General features: G+C 40.4%; 1 protein-coding gene across 4 annotated transcripts in view; it reads left to right on the top strand.

Moving 5' to 3' along the window:
- The window catches only part of PPP2R1B (protein phosphatase 2 scaffold subunit Abeta), a 43,651-nt gene that overhangs the window by 7,156 nt on the left and 11,623 nt on the right, over positions 1-24,872 (top strand). For 3 of the 4 annotated variants that reach the window (XM_035264496.3, XM_009006770.5, XM_009006775.6), the window contains exons 6-14: positions 4,454-4,609; positions 4,808-4,922; positions 5,331-5,401; positions 6,343-6,477; positions 7,152-7,325; positions 15,043-15,103; positions 19,825-19,979; positions 20,658-20,800; positions 21,171-21,262. In XM_035264496.3, coding sequence (XP_035120387.2) covers positions 4,454-4,609; positions 4,808-4,922; positions 5,331-5,401; positions 6,343-6,477; positions 7,152-7,325; positions 15,043-15,103; positions 19,825-19,979; positions 20,658-20,800; positions 21,171-21,262 — 1,102 coding nt within the window. Of the gene's footprint in view, positions 1-4,453; positions 4,610-4,807; positions 4,923-5,330; positions 5,402-6,342; positions 6,478-7,151; positions 7,326-15,042; positions 15,104-19,824; positions 19,980-20,657; positions 20,801-21,170; positions 21,263-21,700; positions 24,722-24,872 lie in introns of those variants that run through there. The other variant, XM_002754377.8, reaches the window with a different exon arrangement.

Genomic DNA, 24,872 nt, shown 5'->3' with positions numbered 1-24,872 from the left:
TCCTTTCCTCCAAATTTTCAGAATTTCTTTGGGGAGTTTTGGTTTTCTTGTTAGGATTCTTTTTGCAGAATTAGTGCTGATTCTGGTCTGGTTAAAGTGTAGCATGCTCATCTCAATGTTCTTATGTTTCTTTCTTAACCAGACCATGGTTTCTCTCTTACATTAGCAGCTGTTAAAAGAAGGGGGAGTCGGAGTGGAAATGGGAGCCATAATTGGAAAAGAAGACCAAAGCTCCATAGAGGCATAACATACCTTTGGGAATTGCTGGCTGTATTGTAATATGAGGGAGTAATGTTTCCTGGAATTTTTGACTTTTCAGATAAGTAAGCTTGGAATGTGTTAGGAAAGCTATCTGACCCTCTGCTTCCTGTATAGTAGTGCACAGGATTACTTCACATAATAGTATTTAATTCGGACGATCTAGATCTCTTCGATGTAGAAATAACAATAAAACTAGCAAATGTCTAAATTAAATACTTAATTTTTCTCTGCCTTTAAGTAATGTGTATTAAGTAATTCAGTCCTTACAACAGCCCATGAGATAGCCCATTTTACACATTAGAAAACAAAGGCACACAAAGTTTAAATAACCTGCTCAAGGTTGCACAGTTAGCAGTAGTGGAGTCAGGATTTGAATCTAGGTGGTTTGGCTCCAGAATTTGTGTCCTTCACAGCTAGCTCCCAGAGTTCCTGGACTCTAGAAGAGGCTTTAGTTTGCATGTTGTCTGCCCTAAGATCATTTCATATGTACAGGACCACAAGCACCAGGACACATATTAATGAGTCTCATTTTCAGATCCTAAATCTAAAGATCTAAATCCTGTTTTCATAACAATTTAAAAAATTTATTAGAATAACATATAGTAAACAGCACAAAATAAATGTACAACTTATTGAACAAAGTAAAAAAAAATAAGGTAATACCAACTTGTTAACTATCGTAGGAGACATTACTTTGACAGCCACTACCCCAGAATCCCTCCATGGATTTCCTTTCAAACACAGGATTTTCCTCTTCCACTTGCCACTCCACACTTCCTTAAGAGTAACATTATCCTGACTTTTATGGTAAGCACCTCCTTAGTTTTCTTTGCACTTTTTTTTTCAGACAGAGTCTTGCTCTGATGCCAGGTTGGAGTGCAGTGCTGCGATCTTGGTTCACTGCAACCTCCTCCTCCTGGGTTCAAGTGATTCTCCTGCCTCAGCCTCCTGAGTAGCTGGGTCTATAGGCACGTGCTACCATGCCAAGCTAATTTTTGTATTTTTAGTAGAGATGGGGTTTCACCATGTTGGCCAGGATAGTCTCGATATCTTGACCTGATGATCTGCCTGCCTCAGCCTCTGAAGGTGCTGGGATTACAGGCGTGAGCCACCATGCCCATCCTTCTTTGCACTTCTGTTACACAAACATTACAGTTTAAAACAATGCTGTTCAGCAGAAATATAAGATATTTGTTAATTTTAAGTTGTCTACTGGCCATATTTTTATTTTTTATTTTTCTATGAATTCCTGAATTGAGTTAAATGGGCATATTTTTAAAAGTAAAAAGAAATAGGTGAAATTAACAATGTTTGTATTCAACCAAAAATTTCCAAAATTATTTATGAATAAATAATGTATGCCAGCCACATTTCAAGTCTCAGCATGAGATGATGATGGTAATAGGGTGGCAGTAGTAAAGATGGAAAGGATCTGGATGTCAGTCAGGAAGTGGGATCAGTAGGACTTAATACTATTGGATTGGATGGCGGGTAGAGGAGTCAAGATCTCCTAGATTTTTTGCTTGAGCAACTGGGTGAATGGTGGTGTCATCATTAAGATGGAGAAAATTCTGGGCGGAGAAACAGGTATAGGAGAGAAAAACAAGTTCTGGATGAGAAGTAATTTTTTTTTTGAGACGGAGTTTCACTCTTACTGTCAGGGCTGGAGTGCAATGGCAAGATCTTGGCTCACTGCAACCTCCACCTCCTGGGTTCAAGCAATTCTCCTACCTCAGCCTCCTGAGTAGCTGGAATTACAGGTGTCTACCACCAGGCCTGGCTAATTTTTTTGTGTGTTTTTTAGTAGAGACGGGGTTTCACTATGTTGGCCAGGCTAGTCTTGGACTCCTGACCTTGTGATCTGCCCACCTCGGCCTCCCAAAGTGCTGGGACTACAGCCGTGAGCCACTACACCCAGCCAGAGAAGTAATTAAAAAAAATTTTTTTTGAGACGGCATTTTGCTCTTGTTTTCTAGGCTGGAGTGCAATGGCACGTTCTTGGCTCACCAAAACCTCTGCCTCCCGGGTTCAAGCGATTCTCCTGCCTCAGCCTCCGGAGTAGCTTGGATTACAGGCATGTGCCACCACATCCGGCTAATTTTGTATTTTTAGTAGAGACAGTGTCTTCATGTTGGTCAGGCTGGTCTTCAACTCCCGACCTCAGGTGATTCACCTGCCTTGGGCTCCCAAAGTGCTGGGATTATAGGCTTGAGCCATCACACCTGGCCAGAAGTAATTTTTTAACAAATATGTATTAGCTTATATTTCAGTAGTTGATTAGCAGTCCCATGATTTAGCCATCATTTTCGAAATCCAAAAATATCTGTGTAATCCCTACCAAGAACTTAGTCCTGTCTTTTTTAGCCTTTATGCTCGCATACAGAGGATGTGTGTCTTTGCACATAGTCAGTTATTGCTGATATACAGTTTTTAAGATATGTAATATTTTGGAAGTTGGAGTTACCTTAATATCTCTCAAGTAAATGTGTGCGTATATACATAACTGTTATTGTACACACTTAAAATTTTTGGTTTATTTCTCCTGGGTGCTAATGTTTACATGTTTTAAGATTCTACCTATATAGTGTAATATATAAATCTACAATCTCAGTTTCTAATTTCTCATTGATTGGTCTTTTTTATTTTTTTGAGATGGAGTCTTGCAATGGTGCGATCTCAGCTAACTGGAGCTTCCACCTCTCCGGTTCAAGCGATTCTGCTGCCTCAGCCTCCTGAGTAGCTGGGATTACCACCATGCCCAGCTAATGTTTTTCTTTCTTTTTTTCTCTCTTTCTTTCTTTCTCTCTTTCTCTCCCCTCCCCCACATCTCTCCCCCACTCCCTCTCTCTCTCTCACTCCCTCCCTCTCTTCCCTCCCTCCCAGGTTTCACCATGTTGGTCAGGCTGGTCTTGAACTCCCGACCTCAGGTGATCCGCCCGCCTTGGCCTCCAAAGTGCTTGGATTCCAGGAGTAAGCTACAACGCTTAGCCTTTTTTCTTTTTTTTCTTTCTTTTTTTTAATTTTAATGTTTGTATTTTTAGTAGAGACAGGGTTTCACCATGTTGGCCAGGCTGGCGTCAAACTCCTGACCTCAGGTGATTTGCCCACCTCAGCCTCCCAAAGTGCTGGGATTACAGGGTGGGCTACTGCACCAGGTCCCTCATTGATTTGTCTTAATTGTGTGTTTTCCACTTGCTCAAAGGAAATAGGTGTCACATTGACATTGGCTGTTTACATTTGGAAAGCCAAGTTCACTAATATCATACTTTTATAATTTCTGTGTTTTTCTAGCCACAACTTCCTCAAAGTTATTTTTGATCTTTATCATTTAAATCCAACTGATTTTGTTTCTGATTTCTAACTTTCAGTTCTTCTGTGTATTTCTTCTTAAGTCATCATTTTATGCTGCCTATACTTCTGTTACTGCCACCCTGGTCTGAGTGTTTTGAAAACTGAGCTTCCTAAGTGATTTCCTTTACCCTTATTCTCTACCTTTGTACTAATCTGTTATAAATAACTTGTACAAGTATTCTTTTCATTTTTATCCCTCAAATTCCTATTATAGTAAGGCTTTGAAGGCATCATTCAAATTTTTTTTCCACTTAATTTTAAAATTTTTATTGTCCTTTTCCTCCTAAAACTCTGCATTCTAGCCAAGGTAATTACTTTGTTGTTTACACAGCGTACAAAGTCATTTTTATCTTAATGTCTTCGACATGCCATTCCAGGTAAAGGGAGCAGCTCTTTCAAGATGTAAAGACATGGCCAGGCATGGTGGCTCACGATTGTAATCCCAGCACTTTGGGAGGTGGAGGCGGGTGGATCATTTGAGGTCAAGAGTTCAAGACCAGCCTGGCCAACATGGTGAAACCACATCTCTACTAAAAATACAAAAATAAACCTGTCGTGGTGGCACATACTTGTAATCCCAGCTACTCAGGAGGCTGGGGCAAGAAAATTGCTTGAGCCTGAGAGGCAGAGGTTGCAATGAGCTGAAATTGCACCAGCACTCCAATCAGGGTGACAGAGTGAGATCCTGTCTCAAAAAAAAAAAAAAAAAAAGGATGTAAAGACATGAAACCATATAAGATGTGGTGGTTGTCGTGGTGGTTTTTTTAAACAGCTGCACCCCCCACAACAGTTCCCATAGATCTCAGTAAATGTCTGAATCATAGAAATTTTGTTCCTTTAGGATTCAGTGCGCCTCCTAGCTGTGGAAGCTTGTGTCAGTATTGCCCAGTTACTGTATCAGGATGACCTTGAGACCTTGGTGATGCCTGCACTTCGACAAGCCACAGAAGATAAATCTTGGCGAGTTCGCTATATGGTAGCTGACAGATTTTCAGAGGTAAAATGATCATTTTTAAGTACTAAGGAAATAAACCTGGAAACCTATAAATATGCTGTTTTACCCAAAGTTCTTGAATTTTTTTTTCAATGGAAAGTGCTATGGCAAAAATACCTACTTAAAGATTGCACAATTTTATTTTGTTCTTGTTAATTATTTTGTTGGTGTATATTAAAACTCATTTAAATTCTTTTATAGCTCCAGAAAGCTGTGGGTCCTAAAATCACCCTAAATGACCTCGTCCCCGCCTTTCAGAACCTACTTAAAGACTGTGAAGCTGAAGTCCGGGCAGCGGCTGCCCACAAAGTAAAAGGTTAAGGAGTACAATTTATGTTGGAACATGTGTCATTCCTTTTGGTGCATTTTTTTTGTTAGTGAATTTTGCATGTTTTTGTTCTAGAATATGTTTTAAAAATGCATAGGGGTGTTTTCAGTGTGTGGAAATGCCACATTGTCACATAAAGTTACTCCCTTTATATTTAAAACCAATAAATCATTTTGTCTTGTTTTTATAAAAAAAAAATGCCTTTCCGGTTGGATTGGTGTGGTACGCAGTGGCATAGAGATTAACGAAAAAGTGTATTTAGAACAAGAGCTATTTTTCTTACTTACTTTAACATATGAATTAAACTGAAATTGTTGATAGGCCTGGTTAAATGTCCTCATTTGGCTCTTTGTAAATGGCCCTGCAAAAACATTTTCTTTCCTAATTGTCTTTTAGAACTTTGTGAGAACTTGCCCATTGAAGATAGAGAGACCATAATTATGAATCACATTCTGCCCTATATAAAGGTAAACCTGACTTCAGTTTATTTTCTTTCACTCTGATTTATATGAAGGTAAACCTTAATCTTAGTTTGCTTACCTTAAAGCTCTTTGGTTTAAAGATGTTGACAAAGAATGAGTGGGGAAGATATGTTAACCTGTGACATTGTTGTTTATCACTTATTAACCTATTCTAATTATAAAATACTCTTTGGTGCATAGGTTTATGTTACCTAACAAGTAGTCTGAGGAAACACTATCAGTTTAATCAATATTGAAATAGTGCTGTCTTTAAATTCCTTGGGATTAGGCATGGTGTCACATGCCTGTAATCCAAGCACTTTGGGAGGCTGGGGTGGGAGGATTTCTTGAGCCCAGGAGTTCTAGACCAGCCTGGGCAACACAGTGAGACCCCATCTCTACAAAAAAATATAAACATTAGTTGGGCCTAGTGGCATGCATCTGTAGTACCACTTACTTGGAGTCTGAGGTGAGAGGATTGCTTGAGCCAAGGAGGTTGAGATGATAGTGAGGTATCATCACGCCACTGCACTTTAGCCTAGGTGACAGTGAGACCCTGTCCCAAAAAGAAAAAAAAATCAGGCTGGCGTGGTGGCTCACACCTGTAATCCCAGCACTTTGGGAGGCCAAGGCGAGAGGATTACATGAACCTAGGAGTTCAAGACCAGCCCTGGCAATATAGCAAGAACCTATCTCTACAAAAAATAAAAAAAATAGCCATGCCTGGTGGTGCATGCCTGTAGACCCAGCTACTCTGGAGGCTGAAGTACTTGAGTCAGGGAGGTCGAGGCCACAGTGAACCAAGGTTACGCCACTGCACTTCATTCTGGGTAACAGAGCAAGACTCTGTCTCCCAGAATAAGTAAATAAATAATACATCCTTGGGAAATGGTATGGAAGTTTCTGTTGTCTTATAATAAAGGTTTTTAATTTTGATTTAATTTTAGGAATTAGTATCTGATACCAGTCAACATGTCAAATCGGCTCTAGCTTCTGTAATTATGGGATTGTCTACTATTGTGGGCAAAGAGAATACCATCGAACATCTTCTACCTCTTTTTTTAGCTCAGTTAAAGGATGAGGTGAGTCTTGCTTTATATTCTGTTGCCCTTGATAGTAATTTGATTTGATTTGATTTTGGTTTGGGGTTTCACTAAAAGAGAACCCGCAAAAAGGAAATGGATTAAAAAAGCATAACTTCCTTTAAACCAATGACAACACCTGTGATTTTGGGTATGGGGTTATAGGTTCCTTAGAAAATGGTCACAAGGACCCATTAAAGTAAATCTAGAAATGTCTATTTATCATCTTTACCTGATGTTTGCTTTATACTCCCTGGTTTATTTATAGCTAATGTGTCTTTGTTTAAAAAGTTTCTTTGATTTAAGTTTAATAAAGTATCAAAAATTTTGAGGGTTAAAGTAACTTGAGCAAGGTCTTTCAACAGTGACGGATCTGAAGTTTGAGTGCATCTGATTTAATTCCAGAGTTTATGCTCTTTACCATCGTAGAGACTTTTCTCATAGTCTTTAATCTTACAGACTTTTAATTGAAATTTCTGATTAAGATAACTTATGTTCCTTGAATTATTTATGTACTCAGTATTATTTCTTCAAGACTATCCATTTTTTTCACCTGAGTCAATATTTTCTAATTTTGAAACTTACTTAGCAGTTTGTATCTTATCCTGACAGGAGACTGTTGGGCAGATGACTTGATTTTTATATGTGGTCATTTGTGGCTTGTGTACTTGCAGTGTCCTGAAGTTCGTTTGAATATCATCTCCAATTTGGATTGTGTAAATGAAGTGATTGGAATTCGTCAGCTCTCTCAGTCTCTCCTGCCTGCCATAGTGGAGCTGGCTGAAGATGCCAAATGGAGGGTCCGGTTGGCCATCATTGAGTATATGCCACTGCTGGCAGGCCAGCTGGTGAGTATGTGTTGCTCCATGAACTGTAGTGTTAAATAGTGACAATTTACCATGGCAAGTCGGAGGCCTAGTAGCCTGTATGATTATGTTTATTTAGATACATGAAAGTATGGCCTTGTTCTTGTTGCCTATGGGATGGCTTTTATTTTTATTAGTGCATAAATTCCTTTTTTTTTTGAGATGGAGTTTCGCTCTTGTTACCCAGGCTGGAATGCAATGGCGTGATCTCGGCTCACCGCAACATCTGCCTCCTGGGTTCAGGCAATTCTCCTGCCTCAGCCTCCTGAGTACCTGGGACTATAGGCATGCACCACTATGCCCAGCTAATTTTTTTGTATTTTTAGTAGAGACGGGGTTTCACCATGTTGACCAGGATGGTCTCAATCTCTTGACCTCGTGATCCACCCGCCTCGGCCTCCCAAAGTGCTGGGATTACAGGCTTGAGCCACCGCGCCCGGCCTAATTCCTTTTTTTTTTTTAAGATGGAGTTTCACTCTTGTTGCCCAGACTGGCATGCAATGGTGCAGACTCGGCTCACTGCAACCTCTGCCTCCTGGGTTTAACTGATTATCCTGCCTCTGCCTCACGAGTAGCTGGGATTATAGGAATGTGCCTTCACACCTGGCTAGTTTTGTATTTTTAGTAGAGACGAGGTTTTTACCTTGTTCTTCAGGCTGATCTCGAATTCCTGACCTCAGGTGATACACCCACCTTGGTTCCCAAAGTATTGGATTACAGGCGTGAGCCACCGTGGCTTGCCTATTAGTGCATACATTTCTAACAAAAAAGTACAGCTTGAGTATTACTCATCTAAATATGCTTGGGACCAGAATGTTTGGGACCAAAAGTGGATTTTGGAATATTTGCATTATATATACTTACTCTTTGAGCATCCCAAATTCAAAAATCCAAAGTCCAGAATGCTTCAATGAACAATTTCCTTTGAGCATTGTATTGGCATTCAAAAAGTTTTGGATTTCAGAGCATTTCACATTTTGGATTTTTGGATTTGGGATCCTCAGCCTGTATTACAGAAACATATTTTACCTTACCACCACCAAAAAACAAAGCCATAGAATAGTAAGATCAGTTTCTTGGTATATATAATGTAAATTTTATAATAATTAATGCCTTTGTGACTTAAGAAATATTTAACTGAGAAGAAAAGGGATTATGGTTCTAGGGTGAGTCTGCTGTGATTTTTTTCTCAAGGAAACTTCGCTGTTTGTCTTGTTTTCTAAGCAAAATGTCCCTGGCTGCCACTTTGCCTACATTCTGATTAAAGGGAGTTGAGGAGTCGTCATATAGAAAAGAAGTATTGAAAGGCCAGGCGTGGTGGCTCACACTTATAAACCCAGCACTTTGGGAGGCCAAGGCAGGCGAATCACTTGAGGCCAGGAATTCCAGACCAGCCTGGCCAACATGGTGAAACCCCATCTCTACTAAAAATACAAAAATTAACTGGGCGTGGAGGCACATACCTGTAATCCCAGCTACTCAGGAGGCTGAGGCAGTAGAATTGCTTGAACCCAGGAGGCAGACATTGTAGTGAGCCAAGATCACACCACTGCACTCCAGCCTAGGCAACAGAGTGAGACTTCATGTCAAAGAAAACAAAAGGAGTACTGAAGCTTGTAATGTTAGTATTTTAGTCAGAGTCCACATTCTCACATTATCTGTTACTATTTGGGTTTCATGATTAGTTCTACCCTAATACCGTGTTAGTTAAAATTTCAAAGCTAGGTTTTATAGCCATGTCTTCCTTTTTTTTTGAGTAGGTGGCCTAGACAGTTCTAAGTTTGATGTACCTTTATCCTGTTGGTAGCACACTTATTACAGAGTATTGTAACTGTCTGCTACAGTCTATCTGGGGAGATGGGTAATCTCTTTTTTTTTTTTTGAGATGGAGTTTTGCTCTTGTTACCCAGACTGGAGTGCAATGGCGCAATCTCGGCTCACCGCAACCTCCACCTCCTGGGTTCAGGCAATTCTCCTGCCTCAGCCTCCTGAGTAGCTGGGATTACAGGCACGCGCCACCATGCCCAGCTAATTTTTTTTGTATTTATAGTAGAGACGGGGTTTCACCATGTTGACCAGGATGGTCTCAATCTCCTGACCTCATGATCCACCCTCCTCGGCTTCCCAAAGTGCTGGGATTGCAGGCTTGAGCCACCGCGCCCGGCCTGGGTGATCTCTTTTAAGGACAGGGTCTGTATTTTATTTCCCATCTCTACTGTCCAGGCTGGTCTCAAACTCATGGCCTCAATGATCTCCTGCCGCAGCCTCCTGAGTAGCTGGGATTATAATAAGCGTCAGCCATTGTGCATGGCTAGCATTTGTTGATTGTTGAGTATTTTTTGAGAAAGCTGTGTCAGTTTATACTACAGTTTGTTTTCCCTTCCTCACTCCCATTCCTTTTGGGTCACAGCATATGGAATTTATTTTTTCTTTTCTTGAACTCTTGAATTTGTATTGTTAATTTTAGTACATTTAGTTTATGAACATGCATTTTGTGGATGTCTGTGGCATTATATGTTTTATAAAATTTTAAGAGTCTCATTCTTTGAAAGGATGCCGGAGATATTAGTGCACAGCTAATGGGATCAAGTGAAGTTATTTTGTCATCCTTTTTCTCTGTCACTCCCAAGTGCTATGATTGCCATGGATCTCCTCTCCAGAGTGGAGAGGAGCAGCGCTTAACTGAGCTGCTAAAGACGAAAGCTGTCTGGAAGGGAGGGTGCATTTTACTACCATTTCTTTTAACCTCTGCTCCTTCTAGACCTGGAAAGTTTCCCAGGGTTGCTAGCTCTATAGAGAGCAGTGTGAAAGCAAGGCAGATGGTGTCTTTGGCTGACTTATAACCTGTCTGTCAGGGGTGACATGCCTCAGTCATGAACATTTTGTTTTACAATTTCAACTTCTTGTTAGTGTATATATTCTTCTTAATTTTTCTTTATCTCTAAATTTTCTTTTTTTTTTTTTTTGGAAAAAGAAAAAAGGAAAAAAGAAAAAAAAAGAATGAAAGAGAGAAAGAAAGAGGAAGAGAAAGAGGGAGAGAGAAGAGGAGTCTTGCTTTATTGCCCAGGCTAGAATGCAGTCTAAAAATGGATATTGAAAACCTCTTTTATGCCAATAATTATGCTTAACAATGGAGACAGGAAGGAATAAGGGAGGAAAATAACAAACAAGCAGCCAACCAATATTTCGTTTAAACCTGTGAAATGCTATGCAATTACTGAGGAGTGATTTACTTCCAATTATGTAGTCACTTTTAGAGTAGGTGTGATGTGGTACTGATAAGAATGTATGTTTTGTGTATTTGGGGTGGAGAGTTCTATAAATGTTTATTAAGTTTACTTGTTCCGGGTCTGAGTTCAAGTCCTGGATATCCTTGTTAATTTTCTGTCTCGTTGATCTGTCTAACATTGACAATGTGATGTTAAAGTCTCCCACTGTTAATGGGAGTCTAAGTCTCTTTATAAGTCATTAGGAACTTGTCTTATGTATCTGAGTGCTCCTGTATTGGGTGTGTGTATATTTAGGATCGTTAGCTCTTGTTGCATCGATTCTTTGACCATTATGTAATGTCCTTCTTTGCCTCATTTGATCTTAAAAGTCTATTTTATCAGAGGTGAGAATTGCAACTCCTGCTTTTTATTTAGTTAGTTATTTTTGCTCTCCATTTGGTTGGTAAATCTTCCTCCATCCCTTTGCTTTGAGTCTTTGTGTATCCTTGCATGTGAGACGGGTCTGGATGCAGCTTACTGATGCGTTTTGACTTTTTATTCAATTTGCCTGTGTCTTTTGATTGGGGGATTTAGTTGATTTAAATTAAGGATTAATAATAACATATGTGAGTTTAATACTGCCATTCAAGTGCTAGCTGGCTGTTTTGCCCATTAGTTGATGTAAATTCTTCATTATGTTGATGCTCTTTACCTTTTGGTATATTTTTGGAAAGGCTGATACTGGTTGTTCCTTTCTATGTGTAGTGCTTCTTTCAGAAGCTCTTGTAAAGCAGGCCTGGTGGTGATGAAATCTCTGAGTACTTGCTTGTTCACAAAAGATTTTATTTTTCCTTCACTTTTGAAGCTTAGTTTGGCTGGATATGAAATTCTGGGTTGAAAGTTCCTTTCTTTAAGGATGTTGAATATTGGCCCCCACGCTCTTCTGGCTTGTAGGGTTTCTGTTGAGAGATCTGCTGTAAGTCTACAAAGGCTTCTCTTTGTAGGTAACCTGACCTTTCTCTCTGGCTGTCCTTAGCATTTCCTCCTTCATTTCAACCCTGGTGAATCTGATGATTATGTACCTTTGGGTTGCTCTTCTTGAGGAGTATCTTTGTGGTGTTCTCTGTATTACCTGGAGTTGAATATTGTCCTGCCTTGCTAGGTTGGGAAAGTTTTTCAGAATAATATCCTGAAGAATATTTTCCAGCTTGGATTCATTCTCTTTATCACATTCAGGTACACCTATCAAACGTAGATTAGGTTTTTTCACATAGTCCCCTATTTCTTGGAGACTTTCCTCATTCCTTTTTATCCCTTTTTCTCTAATCTTGTCTTCTCTTTTTATTTCATTGAGTTGGTCTTCGACCTCTGAAATCCTTTCTTCTGCTTGATCGATTTGACTATTAAAACGTGGGCATACTTCGCGAAGTTCTCATGCTGTGTTTTTCAACTCCATTAATTCACTTATATTCCTCTCTAAATTGTCTATTCTTGTTAGCATTTCGTCAAACCTTTTTTCACGGTTCTTAGTTTCTTTGCATTGGGTTAGAACATGTTCAGGCCGGGCCCGGTGGCTCAAGTCTGTAATCCAAGCACTTTGGGAGGCTGAGGCGGGCGGATCACAAGGTCAAGAGATCAAGACCATCCTGGCCAACATGGTGAAACCCCGTCTCTACTAAAAATCCAAAAAAAATTAGCTGGGTGTGGTGGCGTGTGCCTGTAGTCCCAGCCACCCAGGAGGCTGAGGCAGGAGAATTGCTTGAACCTGAGAGGCAGAGGTTGCAGTAAGCCGAGATCATGCTGCTGCACTCCAGCCTGGTGCCAGGTGACACAGAGACTCTGTCTCAAAAAAAAAAAAAAAAAAAGAACATGTTCTTTTAGCTCACAGAAGTTTCTTATTATCTACCTTCTTAAGCCTGATTCTGACAATTCATCATACTCATTCTCCATCAGGCCTTGTTCCCTTGCTGATGAGGAGCTGCGATCCCCTGAAGGAGGAGGGGCATTCTGATTTCAGATGTTTTCAGCCTTTTTGCGCTGGTTTCTTACCATCTTTGTGGATTTATCCACCTGTCATCGTTGTAATTGCTGACTTTCAGATTGGGTCTCTGAGTGGACCTCCAGCTTGTTGGTGGTGATGTTATTTCTGTTTCTTTGTTTTCCTTTGGTGGATGCCCCTCCCCCACAGAGCTGGACCTTTCTGGGTTCACCTGTGCTTGCTGTGAAACTCTCAACCGTCCGAGTTTACAATTGCTGTTTTTTTGTGGGGTGGGACCAGCTGAGCCCAATCACCTGGCTCCCTGTCTCAGAGCCCCCTTTTTTTCTTTTCTAACTGAACGGTTGATTCTCTCTCAGGTGCCCCAGTTGCCTGCCGCAAAGGCGCCGTGATCTATGCAATTTCCCCTGTGGTGACTGCGCCGGCTGAAACAGTGGCGCTGAGATTTGTGGCACTTTTCTGCCCGGGAGTCTCCCGGTCTGGTTCCTGGCTTCAGTCCCCCTCTCAGTCAGCCGAATGGGTGACTCTGCCTTTTTGGAGCTCCAAACGCCGGCTAAAAGGGCACCCAGTCCCACATACTCCACACTGAGAACCACCGTGCTGGGACACCGGCAAAACAGCTGCACCGGCCAAGAGAGTTGCGCTGGTGACCCCTGGGGCTCCTCCGTTGGGAATCTCCTGGTCCGTACGCAACAAAAATTTGTCTGGAAGTCTGGCGTCCACTCACTCCCTGTGCCTTCACTGGGAGCTGCAACCCTGAGCTGCTGCTAGATGGCCATCTTGGATCTCTCTCCATCTCTAAATATTTTTATATCAAATAGTAAATTTATAAAATTCTCTCAAGACTTTAGGTATGACCTCGCTTATGGACCATGTTAAGTAAGTGTAAAGTTAAACTACAAAAACCAGAAAATAGATCCAGCATAGTGGCTCATGCTTGTAATCCCAGGACTTTGGGATGCTGAGGCAGGCGGATCACCTGAGGTCAGGAATTCGAGACCAGCCTGGCCAAAATGGTGAAACCCCATCTCTACTATACAAAATATTAACCAGGTGTGGTGGTGGGCGCCTGTTACTTGGGAGGGTACTTAGGAGGCTGAGGCAGGAGAATTGCTTGAACCCAGGAGGCAGAGGTTGCAGTGAGCCAAGATCATGCCACTGCACTCCAGCCTGAGTGACAGAGAGACATTGCGTCGCAAAAACACCACCACTACCACCAACAAAAAAATGGAAAATAAAGGTTAATTAAAACTGAAGGAAAATTCGCAACCTGATATGAAAAAAAATCTTGGCTGATGTAATCTAAGTGTATGCCAAGATTTGTTCATAATGATCTTTTAATACAAAGCTATTTTGGGCCAGGCGCAGTGGCTCACACCTGCAATCCCAGCACTTTAGGAGGCTGAGGTGGGCCAATCATGGTGTCAGGAGTTAGAGACCAGCCTGACTAACATGGTGAAACCCTGACTCTACTAAAAATACAAAAATTACCTGGGCGTGTGCTTCATGCCTATAATCCCAGCTACTTGAGAGGCTGAGGCAGGAGAATTGCTTGAATCCGGAAGGCAGAGGTTGCAGTGAGCTGAGATTGCGCCACTGTACTCTAGCCTGGGCAATATAATGAGACTCGGTCTCAAAAAAAAAAAAAAGCTATTTTGTTTTCTTTAATCACTATTTTCAAAGCACTGAAACATTATATTACCTCTCTTTATATAAAATATAGAATCGCCAGTCAGGAACTTCTTAGAGTTCAAAGAAGCAAGACTATAAACATGTAGACCCCAGAAGGGAGGCACTAGGAAAGTTTCTATCACAGCATTCTCCCATGTGGTGTAGAAGCCCCAGGGTAAGAGGGCTGTGTAAATCCGCTCCAGGAGCCCATCCCCAGCCTTCACTGAAGTGGCCACCTTTTGACAGTCAAGAGGAACAGGGCTGGGAGAGCAAGCCATGCCTGAGCCACATTTCCTGTAGTCCTGGGCATGCTTTATTCTCCCTCCAGGGCTTTCTCCTGTTGTTTCAAAAATACTCTTAATTGGGGATATCTCTGTCTTGAGGTCAGTTGCTTTATCCTTAAGGATTTGTTATGATAGTAACCAAAAAGGGAAGACAATTGAGAATTAGTAATATTACTGACAGGTCTTTTCCTGGTAATTCATTTTTATGGGTAATCCAGATTGTGCTTGGTAGACCATTCACAGTGCATTCTTCCCACTCTATTACAGTGTCGTGGCTGGCTTCTGGCCACCCTGTTCTCTTTTACCTAGCAGGGCCTATGCCAGCTCTCCTATGCTTTTTTTTTGTTTATGATTTCTATCCAATAAAATAGATATATGGTTTGTTTACAAATCCTTTGGTGTTTCCTTTCTGTCTCTTTAATGAATTCAGTTTATTTGGAAACAATTTTTTTAGCCTTAAGGTAAACTTGGTGTATAGATAGACCATCTTTATTTCTGAATTTGACAACGTATATTAATGAAATCTTCTGTATCTGTAGGGTGTGGAATTCTTCGATGAAAAGCTGAATTCTTTATGTATGGCTTGGCTTGTGGACCATGGTGAGTAGATAAAAACAAATAATTGAAATCCTATATATCCATGATGTTCATGTCCTTTTAGAAAGGAATCTCAGTCTGACCAGATATTGTGCCTTAATATTGTAGGAATGAAGAAAGGCTCTAAAGTTTAGTCTTCTGAATATAAATTTGATATTTCTACCAGTTTTTTTGTATCTTAGATTTTATTTTCTCTTAAATAATTTATTTGAATTATTTCTTAATCTATTACATTATCTTTAGACCATTTCTTTCTTATATCTACGTACTCCTCCCATATCTGAGGATCCTCTTTTTGACCATCCTGTAATTGGTGTCTTCAGCAGCTGTACATTAGATTGGACGGAGACTGGAATCAGATAAAAGGCCTAGGTGGGAGAAATGGCCACTTGGCTTTTTTGAGGTGACATAGAAGAGGAGATACACAGTGAGACAGCAGAGGATTCTTAGGTGTGGGAAACATTAGCTTTGCCATAGGGATAGAGAGGGCCTGGATTTCTGGTTTTGGTGAAAGGAAGGCTTACTGGTTGTGCCCTCACTGCTGCTGCTACAATACTAGGAGAGGGTGAGCTTGGGCAAGTCAGGTAGGACAGCAGGAATGAGCAGGTGACTTCCTGGTGAGGCTTCAGGTAGAGGTATATGCATGTATCCCCTTGTGTGCCAGGCAGCAGTGGGTGAGAGATGTACCCTCTGTGCCAGGTCCCAGGTCTAGACTTGACAGCTTCAGTGTTGCCTTAGACCTGTTCTGATGAGTGTAAGTGACCCCGGGGTCTCATGCGACATTGCCCTTGAGCTTTAGTTCCGTGTTTCAGTGGATGTGAGAGGTATCCTGATTCAGTTTTACAGTCTCTTTTATGTATTTTATATATGAATTGAGTGTATCTCTTTGTTCATCTGTGGATGCTTAATGCTTGGAAATTTGAGAGGAATGATGATACAGGTATACCTGTAGGTGGTTTTGTTAAAGGCATATTTGCATCATATGGAGGATCACATGGTTAAGAGTGTGAAGAGGAAGGATGTGAAAAAATAGGTGAAAATGTATAAGGGCTTATATATGTGGGTATTTCCAGTGTTTTCAAACTGGATTGTAAAGACTTCTTTCTCTTTTTCTTCTCTAAAGTTATCTTGTTGTGGCCAATTTTTTTTTTTTTTAAATAAAACTTAAATTTGGCAAATCATAGGAAAGAAATAACTTTAAAAAAAATGTTTCTGTTATATCTGATAAATACTTAATGTTACTGGGGAATGGTGTGTCCTAGCAGCTCATTCTATGCTTTTTTTTCACTTTAAGTTCTAGGATACATGTGCAGAACGTGCAGGTAGGTTCGTTACATAGGTAAACATGTGCCATGGTGGTTTGCTGCACCTATAAACCTGCCATGCAGGTTTTAAGCCCTGCATGCATTAGCTGTTTGTCCTGATATTCTCCCTTCCCTCACTCCTCACCCCCTGACAGGTCTCAGTGTGTGATGTTCCCCTTCCTGTGCCCATATGTTCTCATTGTTCAACTTCCACTTATGAATGAGAACATATAGTGTTTGGTTTTCTGTTCCTGTGTTAGTTTGCTGGAAATGATAGCTTCAAGCTTCATCCATGTCTCTGCAAAGCACATGAACTCATTCTTTTTTATTGCTGCATAGTATTCCATGGTGAATATGTGCCACATTTTCTTTATCCAGTCTGTCATTGATGGGCATTTGGGTTGGTTCCAAGTCATTCAATGCTTTCTTTAAAAATTGGCATTTTAGATTAAGATTGTGTTTTATTTTGAGGAATTTTTAAAGTTCTAATATTCCACAAAGAATTAGATTCCTGATACCCTTTCTCTGTAAGATTGCTTTCTCTGTGCAACTTGATTACTCCTTCCTCTTTTCTGATTTTCTCTTTCAGTTTGGGAGCAGGAGAAAGTCTTGTTTATTTCACTGCAGCAGCATGCTGAAGTAGGTTCTCCAGGAACCAATGAAAATTTCTCCAATGAAATAACAGCTCTGAAGTTGTTCTAATTAATCATAGGAACTTTATTTGCTTTTGCTTTTCAGATAAGTGTTAAATAGTGCTCACTGGATCAGTTAGAGTTTTTCAAACTTTTTTCCTAGTTATTAAACTACTAAAAGAACATTGTGAAAATTCCAGAGACATATAAGGAAGAAAGTATCACCCACCTATATTCCTGTGGTTGAGTAGACAGTTTTAATCAGAGGGAGGAGTGTAGAAGGAGAATTTATTTATTTATTATAGGAGAAAGGAGAAAGTATCAGTGAGCATAGACATTCAAAGAAACCTTGCAGATCGGCCAGGTTGAGGGGAAATGGGGAGAGAGAAAGAAAGAAATAGACAGGCCGTGCGCGGTGGCTCAAGCCTTTAATCCCAGCACTTTGGGAGACTGAGGCGGGTGGATCACGAGGTCAAGAGATCGAGACCATCCTGGTCAACATGGTGAAACCCCGTCTCTACTAAAAATACAAAAAATTAGCTGGGCATGGTGGCGCATGCCTGTAATCCCACCTACTCAGGAGGCTGAGGCAGGAGAATTGCCTCAACCCAGGAGGCGGAGGTTGTGGTGAGCTGAGATCACGCCATTGTACTCCAGCCTGGGTAACAAGAGCGAAACTCCGTCTCAAAAAAAAAAAAAAAAAGAAAAGAAATAGACAAAAGAAAACAGGCAGGACTGTGGATGGAATGGTTAGCATTCTTCTGAAAACAGACTTCAGAGAAGCCAAGAACATAGTAGGCATCTGGCCAAGTAGAGTTCAGTGCAGTTAGTCAAGTCTATGCGTGTGTGTGCCCAGTTTCTGGTTCTGGCGGTGAAATCCATTTCTGTGGTAGTGACATTATGATAAAAATCTAAAGAATGTTTAAAAAAGTAGTAATTTGCTGGGCATGGTGGCTCATGCCTACAATCCCAACATTTTGGGAGGCTGAGGTGGGCGGATGACTTGAGGTCAGGAGTTCAAGACCAATCTGGCCAACGTGGTGAAACCCTGTCACTACTAAAAATACAAAAATTAGCTGGGCATGGTGGCGCGTGCCTGTAATTCCAGCTACTCGGGAGGCTGAGGCAGGAGAATTGCCTGAACCCAGGAGGCAGAGGTTGCTGTGAGCCGAGATCACGCCATTGCACTCCAGACTGGGTAACAAGAGCGAAACTCCATCTCAAAAAAAAAAAAAAACAAACAAAAGAAAATAAGTAATTAGAGGAGAAGACACAAATTCTCTAGCTAGCTCTACCTTAGAGGGAAGGACAGGGAAGGGTTTGGGCCAAAGACAAAGACTGTGGATATGAAGGGAAGGAACCTGTATTACAGTCAAACAGTTAGTTGACTTGAATTTGCTCCTTAGTGCTTCTAAGTATTCCTGACAGGTTGCTTCTCCCATAGACTGTCAGTTTAAGTGTTGATTATCAGTTCTATGGTTACTTGTCTATGCTAATTTATCAAAGGCATAGACAAGTCTTGCCCGTTCTCTACATAATTGCCGTGAAGGATCTGCAAATAGCAAAAGTTGGCTATTTCTTGATTGGAGGCTTGTATAAATTGCCTGCAACTGGGATTGTGGCTTAGATAGGTACTCCTGCCCTTCCAATCATCCCAGGAAAGTTGGGCCCACCTGGAGAGAATAAGGAATCAGTACCTACCACCCTTGATTTGTTAATCTGAGCCCAAATTTTGAGTCTCACTGGATCTGTAAAGTGAAGTGACACCAGGCTTTCTTGGTTTAGTGCTGTATATAGCAACTAATTGTGAGAAGATTGTAGCTCTGACCTTTATTGTCTAGCTTTATGTCTTTGATAATTTATCAAAGGCTATAGAGAATTATTAGATGTTAAGGCAGGCACATTGATTCAAAGTCATTTGACATCTTGTCTCAACTTAAGCATTTTAATGGAGAAGAATGCACGTTAGTCTGATGTTTGTATTTGCTGTTGTATAGATGACCACAATGGCCTCTACAGCATTTCCTTGATGTCTTTCTGACTCAGCATCGGTTCTCTGTGATGATGTTGCTGGAATAATCTTGCTAAAATTCCACATTGGTCATCAGGTCACAAGTTTGCTTTAAAAACCCATCACTGTTTTTCTAATCAACTCTGAGTCTTTCAAGATGCTCTGTGGTCTGGGTCCACCCTGATTATCTAACTTTGAAGTCTCACTGGTTTCAGTTTTTTCCCTTTGTGTCCTGGATACATGTCTTTACCCTTTCTAGGAATTCCTCCCTGCTTCTCTCCACTTACATCGATCCTCCCTAATCACTGCCCAGTGCAAGCCTTCTTCCTTTGCTGAAACCTCCCCAGACCTTCCTTATTCTCTCTTCTCTGCACTGTTAGAACCCTCACAGCCCTTACTTCACATTGCCATACTTCATTCTAATTACTCTTGCACCATGTGACTTCATGGAATATGTTAGCTTTCATTTCTTTCATAAGAGTGTATGACCTGTGAGGGAAAGTATCTTCTGTATTCTTTTTGTAGCTCATAATAGGCACTTGTATTTGTTAAATAATTGATGATGCACATAGCTCTTTGCATCCCTTTACCTTGGATATGCACATTTGGAAACTGAGTTGGAGCTCAGTATGCTTATCATTGCAGCATGATTACATGTGGAGTCTGATTACAGAGAGGTTTTGCTTTTGGTCCACATTTGATGTTCACGTTAGTATACTAGGTTATGCTTAAAAAACAATAAGCAATATGAGAATGTGTTTTTGACCTCTTCCGCAGTATATGCCATCCGAGAAGCTGCTACCAACAATCTCATGAAACTAGTTCAGAAGTTTGGTACAGAGTGGGCCCAAAATACCATCGTTCCCAAAGTGTTAATAATGGCAAATGATCCTAATTACTTGCATAGAATGACCACATTATTCTGCATTAATGTAAGTATAACATAATTGTTATTGCTAAGCTTAGACGTTAAAGCAAAATTATTCATGACTATTTCTGAATTCTGAATATACTGTCTTCTATTTGGAATATATGTCTTATTTTGATTAATTGGAATAGGAGATGAGAGAAAACGTCAGTTTTAAAATTCATATTAAAATCTACAGTATTGGCTGGGCACAGTGGCTCACGCCTATAATCCCAGCACTTTGGGAGGCCTGAGGCAGGTGGATCACCTGAGGTCAGGAGTTTGAGACAAGCCTGGTCAACATGGCGAAACCCTGCCTCTACTCCAAAGTACAAAAATTAGCCAGGCATGGTGGTGCACGCCTGTGGTCCTAGGTACTGGGGAGGCTGAGGCAGGAGAATCCCTTGAACCTGGTGGGGGTAGGGAGTGGAGGTTGCAGTGAGCCAAGGTCACACCCATTACACTCCGGCTTGGTGACAGAGTGAAACTCTGTCTAAAAAAAAAAAAACACTACAGTATTTTAAAAGTGCAACTTAGTTGTGAATTCTGATCTAATTCTCTGATCGTTTGATTCCTGTGTCCCTCACTGAGCTGCTCAAACCATAAATATTTTCCTATTGGTTTATTAAGTATTAATTTGTCTCATTAGATACTGGAATTTTTTTTAAGTGTTTTAAATGTGCCATCTTACTTATTTTGCTAGGCACTGTCTGAGGCCTGTGGTCAGGAAATAACCACTAAGCAAATGCTGCCCATCGTATTAAAAATGGCTGGAGACCAAGTAGCAAATGTTCGTTTCAATGTGGCCAAATCTCTACAAAAAATTGGACCAATTCTAGATACCAGGTAAGATTTTAGTGTTTAGTCTTGTTTTAAAAGTGTATTTTAAATTTTACGATAGAGTGGGGATTAATTAGCTAAAATTAAATTCAGTGATTTTCACTTTACCTAAGATCTGGGTTTACTTAAAGAAAATGATTTAGCAACCATTCTTGAGGATGTCCACTATGACTTTTATATTTAAGCTCTGTATATGGTGTAGATCATTGTCTGAAGCTACTTTTGCTAAGAATTTCTTTAGACATTATTTTGTGTATTTGTCAAGTTTAAATTTTTTTTTTTTTTACTTTTAACAATTACCTTAAAGAATATACACCAAAAAGGATTTATCTGGCCCATTAGACTGTCTTTCACAGATAATATTTTTGAATGTCAGTGCTTTACAGGGAGAAGTTAAGCCAATACTACAGAAATTAGGTCAAGATGAAGACATGGATGTCAAATACTTCGCACAGGAAGCTATAAGTGGTATGTATTTCCTCCTTCTGCCTTGCAGCTTATGGTTTGATTAATTGGGATTTATCTCTATTATGTGAGAGGTGTTAAGGGGGTAGGATGATAAGTATTATGGGAAGCAGGGAGGGTGGTGAGATCCTGGAATGCTGGTGTCTCTCCGATTAGAACCCTCTTGGCCCACCATTTTCTCATCAGTGAGCAGGCTATTTTTCTTAGTTACATGTCTAGGACTGGGTAGGAAATATGATTCTCACTGCTAAGAACAGTTTTTCATTTGTAATTTAACCAGTTTTTAATGTTGAACCTCTGATTAGCCTGGCCGAGTAAAGACAGTGACCACAACGAGAAGTTGTTAGTCTGATGTGTTGGATAATTATTGTGCTTAATATTCACGTAGATCGCTCATAAACTTTCTGTACCACTAACCTGATTTTGTTTGGAATTTTCCAGTTCTTGCGTTGGCATAATGAGGAGCAGGAGGGAAAAGGCCTTTACTAAATTCTTATCACAGATTTCTAGTCAATATGTTCTTAACTGGGTGGAGAAAGATGGAAAACCTTCAAGATCTCATCCAAGCAAATGGCAACAACTTAGAAGAAATCAAATTTCAGTGACTTACTTCTTTCTAAAGATGAAATGGGATTGTTTGTTATTCATCTTCCTTGTTAACTAATTATTTAAGCCATTCTGATTGACCAATTCCTGACACTTGATACTTGATTGTCTCCTAATGCTTTATCCATTGCCACCTGGGCTCCCACACGCTCACTGCAATCAGGCCCCAGCCACATAATGTCCCAGACAAAGCCTGGAGAGGTGTGGACCCAGATGTGGAGTAGAGTGATTCTCTTGATGTTTACATATATCTCTGTGTCTCTCCATCATTCCAAAGTTAAATGTACATGTTTAGAATAACTTACTTTATAAACTCTTCGGGAGACATGTCGAGATTTGACCACAGTGAAAGCCACATTTTCCGGATGATGATGATCTGCATCAGTCTCACTTGAAAAGGGAATGTGAGGCTGGGTGTTGGTGGCTCACACCTGTAATCCCACCCCACACTTTGGGAGGTTGAGGCAGGCGGATCAGGAGGTCAGGAGTTCAAGACTAGCTTGGCCAACATGGTGAAAGCCTGTCTCTACTAAAAATACAAAATTAGCCAGGCACAATGGTGGGCACTGTAATTCCAGCTACTTGGGAGGCTGAGGCAGGAGAATGGCTTCAACCTGGGAGCGGAGGTTGCAGTGAACCGAGATTGTGCCACTGCATTTCAGCCTGGGCAACAGAGCAAGACTCCATCTCAAAAGAAAAAGAAAAAGGTGGTGGCGGGGAATGTGGAAGCTCAAGGTTAGTGTAGTGGTTGTTTTGATTTTTATTTTCTTGATTTTGTCTGTAGTCATGTCATTCAGAAACCTGAAGTGTGGATGCATCTTGCTGCTAACGTGTGATGTTGACACCTGACTGAATTTGAATACCTTACCGCTGTGCCTACATTTAAAAATACTTCTCTCTCTTACTTAAAAAGCTTTACCTGTGGTCTCTTCTAATAAGCAGTATTTCTGTTTCATTGTAAGATTGCACTTCTGTATTTTGAGTGACTCTAAGAACCATAGGCATAATACTATGCAGATTTCCTACTCTACCTGGCCTTGCTTCTGACAGTATTAACGTCTGGTCCTTGCTGCATCGTACAGTAGCTGTCCAAACGGCAGTTTTACTGCTAACTTTTTAGTATGGGTGATGCTGGAGTCTCACAACTGAAGTGTGTGCTTTTCTACTTTCACAGTAAAACCTCATTAATTCTGAAATGTCAAATAGTGAGTTAAGCCAAAGAATTTACGGAAACAAATTAATAGTAAGGAAGCCTATTTGAACTACTTAAGCAGTTTTAAAGCCCTTTTTAAAAAGTACCCATTGGGATTATGTGAGGTCAGGAGTTCTGACCAACATGGTGAAACCCCCCTCTACTAAAAATACAAAAAAGTTAGCTGGGCATGGTGGCACACACCTGTAGTCCCAGCTACTCAGGAGGCTGAGGCAGGAGAATCGCTTGAACCCGGGGGGCAGAGGTTGCAGTCTGCCAAGATTGTGCCACTGCACTCCAGCTTGGATAACAGAGTGAGACTTCGCCTCAAAAAAAAAAAAAAAAATTTATTTTCACATAGTTAAACTCACCTTGTCTCATGAATTTTGGTTGATGAGGTTTTACTCTAGTTTATTTTTCTCTCAGTGCATCTTGCTCTGCCGTTTGCTTGTTACCCTTTTGGTTTTTGAATGGTTGATTTTGTTCACAGCCTCTTTGAAATCTAGCAAGTCCTGTTCTGTTTAGTGAAGGCTTGATGACGACTCTAAGACTTTATACATTTGTTACGTAAAACCAAGTTTTACTGAATACTTTCAAATTTGTCCTGCCTTAGAAAAACAGAACAGAAATTGTAAGTCAAAGGTTATCTGTCTGCATTTTAAACTGCCAAATCACCTTACAGTAAGTTTCCCTTTTACGACTTTGGGCTAAGAAAAGTATTTTCCTAAGCAAAACCTTTTTCGATTTTCTCATTTTAATATGTTAAGCTATTATGCTATAAACATTTTACTTTTAGTTTCATGGTTCTTTATTTTTTATTACCTGCAAGTTATATTCCTCTTTGTTGGATTTCATATTTGAGAGACATTCGCATTGGAACCATTGCTTTACTCTGGTTGGAAATGCCATTGGTTTGGGGACAGACTTTTAAAATGCCCTTTTGTCTCCCCCTACGGAGCCCTAAGCATTGACCTCTCCATCCTAAAACTGTTTGACAGAGGGAGAACGGACCCTGGCTTTCTCAAGCATGGGTCAGGGGGTTTGTCTTTTGGGGTAACCCCACAGGGGCTTCATTGTTTCTTTCTGACTTAAGCAATAGAGAGAATTTGTTTTGGTGCTCTTCAGAGGAGTTGTTCTTTTACTCATAACTTGGCCATGTTCTCTATGAATTAGTTATCCTGTTTTTTTTTAAACTACCTTAAACTTAAGGGAAAAGTTTTCCTATCTTGATTTCACTGGAATATAGGCTTTTGGAGCTCTGTAAGGCTGGGACTTTTGTCTGTTTTATCTTCTACTGGATCACCAGTGCCTGGAACAGTGTCTGGTGCTCAATAAAAATGTGTTCAATGGATGAGTTTCTAAATGTCCTAATGTGTTGTGTGCATAGAATAAATCATCAAAAGAACCAGACTGTGTCTTATTCTCCCATTGACACAAAGGTTTTCTTGTCTCAGGAAACAAGCTTTATGTGGCCCTTCTGTTGGCTTTGGCTGCAGTTGCCTGTGGATTTGTTTCATTGTCTCAAACATTTATTGTTGTTTTTCATCCTAGGTAGCTTACATTAGTTGTTTGTTTGATTAGAAAATATGAAGCAGACAGACAGACACACACACACACACACACACACACACACAAAACCTATGCCAATAAAAATGTCTCAGCAACGATGGAATTCATCTTGGTGTTTCTTTCTACAATTTATGTGGGGTTTACCCCTCAGGTTTAAGAGAACAGGTCTTGCTTCTCTGTCTGTGCTACCAAGAAGATGTGAACCTGAGGATGCCTCTTGTTTCATAAGAAGGAAAACAGGTGAAT

The sequence above is a fragment of the Callithrix jacchus genome, chromosome 10 (assembly GCF_049354715.1).
Source record: "Callithrix jacchus isolate 240 chromosome 10, calJac240_pri, whole genome shotgun sequence".
Lineage (NCBI taxonomy): Eukaryota > Metazoa > Chordata > Mammalia > Primates > Cebidae > Callithrix > Callithrix jacchus.
Note: the sequence above shows the minus strand (reverse complement) of the source record. Positions and strands in the feature narration are given on the sequence as shown.